Source organism: Lissotriton vulgaris, chromosome 3_1, assembly GCF_964263255.1.
Source record: "Lissotriton vulgaris chromosome 3_1, aLisVul1.2, whole genome shotgun sequence".
NCBI classification, from domain to species: domain Eukaryota; kingdom Metazoa; phylum Chordata; class Amphibia; order Caudata; family Salamandridae; genus Lissotriton; species Lissotriton vulgaris.
The window spans coordinates 1512334100-1512342898 of record NC_141689.1 but is presented as its reverse complement, the minus strand read 5'-3'; the positions used below and the strand labels follow the sequence as shown (position 1 = coordinate 1512342898).

General features: G+C 43.1%; 1 protein-coding gene across 1 annotated transcript in view; it reads right to left on the bottom strand.

Annotated features, from left to right (window-relative positions):
- Positions 1-466: 466 nt before the first annotated feature.
- HPSE (heparanase) overlaps positions 467-8799 on the bottom strand; it is a 165543-nt gene continuing 157210 nt past the window's right edge. Inside the window, exon 12 of the mRNA XM_086961979.1 lies at positions 467-963. Within this exon, the coding sequence (XP_086818105.1) occupies positions 780-963 (184 nt within the window). The 3' untranslated portion in view covers positions 467-779. The remainder of the gene's footprint in view (positions 964-8799) is intronic.

Genomic DNA, 8799 nt, shown 5'->3' with positions numbered 1-8799 from the left:
ATCAACTGCTGGAAACAGGACCATGGAGGCTGCGTAACATCACCGAGCCTCACAATACCTGGGACAGCTGGTCAGTGTAGGCCAGAATGCCCATTCAGCAGGCTGTGCCATGCATAACCCAGAACGGGTCTCCTTTTCTTAGCGGCAGGGCAGAAGTGGCTCCTCAGTGGAACGAGCATCAGTAATGCATGCCCCAAACCTCCTCACGCTATACCCCTGGGGCACAGATAAAGGACCTGCAAGTTACCCGCCTTGTAAGGGTTAGGGTAACGAACGCTTGAGATCATGAGCATCATTTGGTTAATCAACTCAGTTATTGCAGAACTACAAAATTGCAGAAACAAAAAAAAGCATGTTTCTCCTACTGACCCTCTATGATGCACTAAAACCTACCATTTAATCTGAGATGGGTTGCAGGCTCGCCCATTAGGCTGATGAAAGGTGGTACCCTAATGAAATGTTTCTAATAGACAGAATATTTAATAAAAAAATGCAATCTTCACAATGCACATTGGACAAGGAAAGAATTCTGTATATGCTAGAGTGTGTGGTTTAGTGCTTGCACTACTCCAGTGGCCTGTGGAACCAGACTGAATTCATATTATAAATACATTATTCACAATCATACGCATCAATGTCTACAGTCCGCTGACTCGGACAAATATTTTCCTGAGAAATAAAAATCTGTCTGTCAGTGGAAGTCTTAATAGATAGTCCTTAGAGCACTAAGCACAGTGCAGATTCTGACTGGAACACTTGTTGTAGGATAGCAGTAAGCTTTATTTCCCTTTCTTCTCAGACATTTCACCGCAGGCAGTAACATTGGATTTTTTTACCACGTAGAAACCATATGTGAAAGCTGGAAGCTCAATGAGGCTGCCTGCAGCCAGTGGCTTCGCACCCAGTGAAGGAAGTGTTCTGTCGTCCACCATCTTCAAAACCTTGTTGTTAAGCTGGACAGCTCTGTGGAGAACACAAACAAAGGGTTATTTCACTTGGCACATAAACGGGACTTGTTTGGTGGATGTCTTGTAGTGTTCCAGTCACTATTGGGCAGTACAGCACCAAAACACCACAGACGAGATTTTAACGAAAAAGACTGCTTTAATAGAACAGTTATGTGTTTACAAGAACCTTGACAACAGGCACTACAACTAATTCTTGCCACATCAATAATACACCTGATTTCCTAACATTCTGCAATCCTTAATCCTCCCTGTAACTCAGCAGCCACAAGTAACTACACATAACAAAGTCCCATTTACTTTGGCCCACTAAATTGTCGCAAATTCCTTTGAAGTCCCCTTCCTATTGTTCCCCCTTTCACATCTTGCCCATGTCCTTCAACCTTTCACTTTAACAACCACCATTCACCGTACAGTGTCCCTATACCCTTTTCTGTGCCCGGTTAATCCATGCTGGAATAATTAGCTCTATAACGATCCAAACTTTATTATACTTTAAAGAGGTTGCTTCTTATCCTACCCACCTGCAACCCTGATCAATCAATGGTAATAACATCTAGCCTATTACCCACATTTGTTCCTAGATAGCTCATTAGAAAATGACTACAGAAATCCTACCAAACTCCAGAAACCCTACCAAACTCCTAACCCTGCCTACATACAGTACGCGAACATTACCCTCTACTATGCCCCACCTGTCAGACCCATTATGTGAACTCGGGCCGGTAGGGGCTAATGGGCCTAGGTCACGATTTAAGGGGATAAACCCTCACGTCTAGAAAGGTGGCTGTCAGGCAGATAGCAGACATCTGAATGCTTGGCATAGCACTCCCTTGATCATAAAGTATGTGGAGCTGAAACAAAGTGGGGTTCGTGGAGCACACTTTTATACACAACTTGTCAGTTGTGTATAAAAATACATATGGACCCACCGTCTCAACTTTAGTACTGGTTAGGGGTAGTTATTCTTTCAAGTGTCTTTTTCAGGCTGTTCTCCAGAAACATCCTTTGTGAGAGTGATGCTTCTCATAACAGGGTCATCCCGATCCTACAGCACCCACAACAGAGGCATAAAGACAATGACATTTCTACATCTGGCTGTCATCAGCCCAAGTGAAGGAGTAATCAGGGAAAGACAAGGCCAGACCTCATCTTTCACAACAGAGTATGCACTTCCACCCCTCACAGGCTTGTTTATAATCAAAAGGCTTCATCGAATATCTAAAGGAGTCACTTTTTCGCTTCTCAAGGTCTCAGCCCTCCAACTACAGGAATGGGAGAAATACATTTTCACTGTCTGGGTTCAGAGTCCTCAAACTCGTGTAAGGCTATGTGTCGGGCATCCAAAAGGGATCACAATGACCTCCATTACTCTGGCTCACTCATACACACTGCATATACCACACAGGCTACACACGTTTTACATGCCCTCCGAATGTTAGTGCAAAGTACTAGACAAGCACATTGAAGCAGAACTTTACATGAATGGTCCAGTAGGCCTCCCCCAGTGACTCCAACTAAAAAAAAGCTACTGATTGTAAAACACAGTATGCGGCCACTACCACTATCCTGCTAAATCCAAAGACAGACAGTAGTCCTCTGTCTAAAATTAGGGAACACTTGCTGCACCCCTCCAGGTCACAGGATAAGTCCAGGACCTCTCATTGTTAGAGATAGGGCTAGGCTCCTGTTCACATGCTAGATTAGCGATGCCAGGGACCAAAATAAAACGTAAGGACAGCAGATACATGCAGTTAGAAATTAAGGGCAGGGAAAAAGCTTGTTTACCATGTATGGGATATTCCCATCTCAACACCACCTTTGATCAAAAATTCAAAATATTCCTCCTTTCACCAACAGATTTAAAAATGCCATTTCATTTGATAGTCCTAGTTTGATGGTCCTGGCAGCAGGGCATGGGTAAACAGCAGTACTCGACCTATCGGTGGCCATCGGACGCGTGACAGATGGACAAGCATAGAGTAGAGCTAGAGCTGAGCAACTGTACCTCCTAAGAAACAATTGTCAAACATGGGAAATCTGTATGGGTGGAAAAAAAAGTGACAAGAAGGTGACACCACCTATGTAAAAAAAATCAAGTATTGTTGGGAGACAGGCAATACCTCTGTTGCCTGGATTTTATAAAACTCGTGACTAACTACTTCTAACACCAAACCATCATGGTTCTACTTGAATTAATATTTCCTCCAATATGCTTAATTTTTCAGAGCTTAGACCAGCCTTCTGCAAGTATAGTTTAGTATGTTTATAATCAGAGCTTGATCCACCTTTTCCGAAGGCCAAAAGAGCAGTGGACAGTCTCTTATCAGTGTGCAAACCTTCTCAGAAGTCATTGCCAACATTCATTTTATTTCCCTCATCCCCTATGTGTATGAAAAACGCAACAGCACCTGCTCTTCATTTCCTAAAAATGTAATTTTCTTGAAGTTTGAATAGTGTCTTAGGGCCAGATTTAGGTCTGGCAGACATGGTACCCGGTTGCAAATGTGATGCAGTATCCTGCCTGCCAAATGTAGCGTCCCCCCCAAACCCGAGCAAATCGATACACCACACGCAGAGCTCTGGATTGTGCATCTTTATTCCTCAGCATACAATCTCACTCTGTTCTCTGATTACATCATAACCATTATTAACAACACCTTAACACCTCCCAACCAGTTATGTACCTCCTCTCCCAAGTCCGACCAGAACCACAAGGGTTTTGGCACACAGAATCTCATGACACTAACCTCCCTTTGTTAATTAAAAGTACAAATATCAGTTATATTATATTTCTTCGATGAGTCAGAGACGCTTGCACTAGTCAACCAGATCGAGTGACAGGGAGAGGTTGAGATGTACTCTGTTCAGGAACGGATGGTTCGGATGCTTGATCTAGACTGTCAGGAAAGACAGCCTTATTGGTAGGTGTAGGAGCCGATGATTGCAAGGGGAGGTGTTTGAAATGTGATGAGTCCTGTGAGATGGACTCTACGGGACGGTGTGCAGTCACCATGCGTCCTTTGAGCGTCACAAGCCTCAGAGGATCAAAAGCAAAAATTGGATTCCCGGACTGACGCCGGTTTCTAAGCTACACTTTAAAATCTTGTATGAAACATCACATAAGGAAGGTTCCTCTTTTTGATACGGAGGTTTCTGACGACCGCTCATATAACACACATCCTTTCTATACCTCAGCATTTAATGCAAAAGCGGCTGCGACCATAGATCAAGTTCATAGTTCTAGGCTGTTTCTAATAGACAATAGAAGAGTCTCTTTTCTAAGCATATACTACCTTCCTGAAGATGGTCTGATGGACTGAAGCTGCAAAGACCGAAACGTCGGCACCACCTTCCATTCCTTAGTAATTTTGTTATTTCAGAGCGACACATATTCTCATTAGGAGATTTGTTGCCTGTGATTAGGTTGGAATAGTTGTTTGTCATGTACTGCTAGGTTAATTCAATTTGACTACTTTCCATGACTTCTTGCTGACCAATTTCATGCGTTTGTACTCCCTTTTAATTGCCTTCTATACATAAAAATGTATACTTGCAAACTATTAGGATTTCCCGTGTTTTCTACACTTACAATTTACATTGATTGGTGTTGTCTAATGACACTTGGGTTTTTGTTCCAGATGGACTGACCCTTCAAATAATTACACAATAATAGAAGTTTGTTCTAAATAAATTCCCTTGTAGGCACCTTTTACCTTTCATTGTATTGCCCAAGCCTCCAAGGGTACATTGGGTCTCCCAAATTATTGACTGTACAATACTACGATGTCCTTCATGAGCTAGTTCAATGACCTGTTGTCTCAGGTATGACAACTCTAGCCTCTCAATACTACACCTTCTTTGGTCACAGACAGTTCGTCCGGTACATTTAAAAAAAAAAATTATTTGACATTGTGAACAAGAGGTCGAACACTCCTTTTCCAGGATCGAGCCAGAAGGAGGTCTTTGAGGCATTTTCTTGTCAGCATTTGTTACCTCAATAATCTGTTCGATTGATATGGCTGCTTGTGTACCAGACTTCACAATGAAGTTGATGTACTCCTCAGCTGTCTTGGGTGTCGAACAGTGACAATTTAGGGGTATTCGTGAAAACAAATCAGCAGGGTTCAGGTCTTTACCTGGATTGTGTACAACTGTTTAATCGTACTCTTGCAGTCTCAGACGCCACCTCTCAATGTAGGGGCCAGGCTTCTAGGCTTTCAGATTTGAGAAGATGGTGAGTAGCACTTGGTGTTCTGTGATGACAGTACAGAAACACTTGAAAATATTTAAAGGCCCACCCTACAGCCAGACTCTCCTCTGGCTGAGAATAGGAACATTTGGTCGGACAGGCTCAGACTTGGCGTAGGCCACAGTGTGTCTCTAAACATTCTTACAACCATTACGTGGAGCAAGGAATGTCACAAACAAAAATTAGGGCTACTGTTCCTAAAGAGAAAGAGGAGATATCGACAGGTTGTGCAGGACTCTGGCATATGCACGGTGGCAGTCAACAGGACTGTTCCATGTTGCCCTCACACATCCCAAAGGGTTGTCATGCTTCATCATAGTGCTATTTCTCCTCATTGGGCTGGCGCTGCAATGCCCAACGGGTCCCCCAAAGGGTCACTTTGGCAGAGATCTTTTATTGGTATGCAAGGTAGAGTCTAGGTGGGGTGGTATCTCAAGTGTGATGTTGTGGGTTAAAACTGATCAGGGAGGCCACCAACTACTTTTTAATAACTGGAACGCCCTGTCTGATTAAAAACCTTTATTGGTTAATGCTACCAATGGGGTCACCGGGCTCGCATCCACTGTGATCTCAGTGTTTAGTTTGGAGTCAAAGTAAGCCATCTCGGTTGCATTGTTATTTGCATGGTTTATTCTTTTGAACTTTGATCACATTCAACAGAGCTTTGAAACAGGACATTTTGTTTTGTCAACTCTCTTAATGGAGCACTTACAGTAGCAAAATCACAAATGAACCTTGAGCAATAGCTGGTCATAGCTAGAAAGGATTGCAGCATGATGACTTATTGCGGGGGCAAGAAGCTGACAGTGCTTTTACTTTGTCAGGAGTCATTCCCACAACAGAAAGTATGTGTCCAAAGATTTAGAGTTTTGTCTTGGGAAACTCACACTTTGTTGCATTCAGAGTAAGACCTGCATCACACTTGTGTAAGAACCTTGTTGTGCTCCTTTTCTGTTGCTCCAAATACCAAAGGCATCACTGCAATTAAAAGCATTTGTGACAGGTTGATTTATTCGAAGTATAAAATCATAAACTAGTTCTTCAGCTGAAGACACTCCAAAACTCAACCTTTTGTGTCTAAACTAACTAACAAGAGTCCAAAAAGTTGTGTTGTACCTTCAGTTTTCTTCACCTCAAGTTGATGATATCCCTTGTTCAGGTCAAGAGGGGAGAAAACTTTGGCACCGTTCAGTTGCATAATCAGGTCATCTATGTGTGGACAGGATATCTTTCTCTCTCAATTGCTTCATTGGCCTGGCACATATCAACACAGATGCACAATGCACCTTCATGTTCATTTTGTGACACCACCAATATGGGCAACAGCCATGGCATAGGACCAGTGGGGCGCTCAGTGATGTCATGCTTCAACAGCATTTCTACTTCTTTCTCAACGGCTTCATGTAAATGGAAAGTGACTCTGCTCTTGCTGCTAGTCAACACTTTGAATGTCCTCATTGATGTGAAGTCGAACTTTCAATGTCTTGAGCCTGTCCAGGCCATGACGTAGTGACGGGAAATGACTTACAACTTGATAGATATCAGTTCCATGTAAACAGAGGTGGGAAAACGGAGTAGGCTAGCACAGTACAAGGCTAATTGTAGAACATGAATTGGCGCTTGCAGGGATACTGCTTTATGTCTCAAAGTCACTGTGAATGACCCTTCAGTTTGCAAGGGTTTAGAAGTAGCTCTCGTGTATACTTTCATGTTTGATGGGTGGAGACGTGGGACAGGAAATTAGCTGTTGAAATTCTCAACTGCCAGGATGTTAATCGATGAACCAATGTCTATAATGAAAGTTGCAAGGCAACCGTTGACCTTTATTGTAACCTTGAGGCAATGTCCAAATAAATTTTATTGCTTCTTTGGTGGTTTACTTTGGTCATTGGTACTTCCTTGCAAGCAGCCAGACCGACATGTGCCCATTGTTAGTTGGTTGAGGTGATCAGCACACATCCATTTTCCCTACTGGCACTCTATGACATTGACTAGCCTCTGTAGTACGAATTTGACGATGATTGACTTTGTCTGGTTTCTACTTGTCATTACTGATTAACGCCTTTTTATTTGGGGGGCATGGTGAGAAGGCTTCTGGAACTTTCCGCCATCCATTTTTTCTTCTTGCTGTGATGCAATTATTTTCTCTTTCGCTCTGCAAAATTAGGATGTGGTTTTCCTTACTTCAGCCTTTGCACATATGGCTTATGGCAGGACAATTGTCTTGTGGACATGAAAGCCCTCATCGGAAGCAAGACGGCAACTTTCAATTGTCTATTCAATGTTTGTCCTTACTCTTCATGGCCTACGCGGATTCATTTTTCGCTATTCCAGCTTCCCTGCCAGCGGCCTGAAAGACAGCCATCGATAACAAAGACATATGGCTTCTTCATCATTACATTCTCCAAATTTGCAATGCTTGATTAGCACCTCAAGTCTTTCAACAAACTCAACCATAGTTTCACAAGCTTGCTGTCCCACTTGAATGAAAATGTACCCATCAGAGTCAACTTTTGGCACAAGATTGAACTTGACATCTAGTGCTTCCTTGACGGTATCATATTGCGTCAGCTTCTAATATTTTCTTCACCACTTCTTTTACTCCACCAACGACATGGTTCTTTAGGTACTTAGTGATTTTATTATCATATACCGCTTCTAGGGCATCTATGAAATCATCAAATGTCTCAATCCACACAGTCGATCTGGCGCCAATATTCTGCTTCTTGGCGCTGGTGGTTTCAGAAATGTGGCTGCACCATACTTCATGGTCTTTTCAACTTCTGTTGAGAGTATATGCTGTTCAGGTGATGGCAGCTGTTCTTTTGGGCCAGTACCTCCTGCAAGCACGGGCTGTGTGCTCGAACCTGGGTAGTCACGCCTGATCAGACTTCGTAGGGCACCATCTTCTTTCTTGGCAGTAAGCAGCAGTTCCATCTCTTGTACTTGTTCATCATTGCTTTCCGCTCTTTGTATTGCGCCAAGTTGTGGCTGATTCTAGCTTTTAGCTCTGTATCGATGATGGTTCTGAATTAGGCTGTGGCGCAGTATTTCTTCCTGGACTCAACAGTGATTTTCTTGTGGGCTTTCGAGTGTGCTCCTCTGCAGGGTCTTTAACTTCTTTGAGACCCCTATGTGGACTGGAGAGGGCCTCAATTCCACACAGGCCAACTTTGAACTGCTTCTCATCGATATAGGCACAAGAGGTCCACACACTGAGATTGCGGTAGCGTTGCAAACTTCCAGGGAGAGCAGTCTTGTTTCTTCAGGACAGAGATCCCACACGTGTCACCAGTTGTTGCATCCTCCCCAACCCAGGAGCTTGCAAATTAATACGCCACACACTGAGCTCTAGACTGTATGCCTTTATTCCTCAGCATACATACTTTGCTCTCTTTCTTCCTGCCTGTAACACTGTAGGTCTATTCATAATAGCAGTCTGTAATTATTTTGAGTGAGCTAGAGTTGTACCATCCCATCCGAGGACATGAGGTCAAAAGGGGGTTCATAAATATATTCATTAGGAGGGGGTGGTGTTCCAATGGTGTTAGATGATGAATTGTATATATAAAATTCTGTATT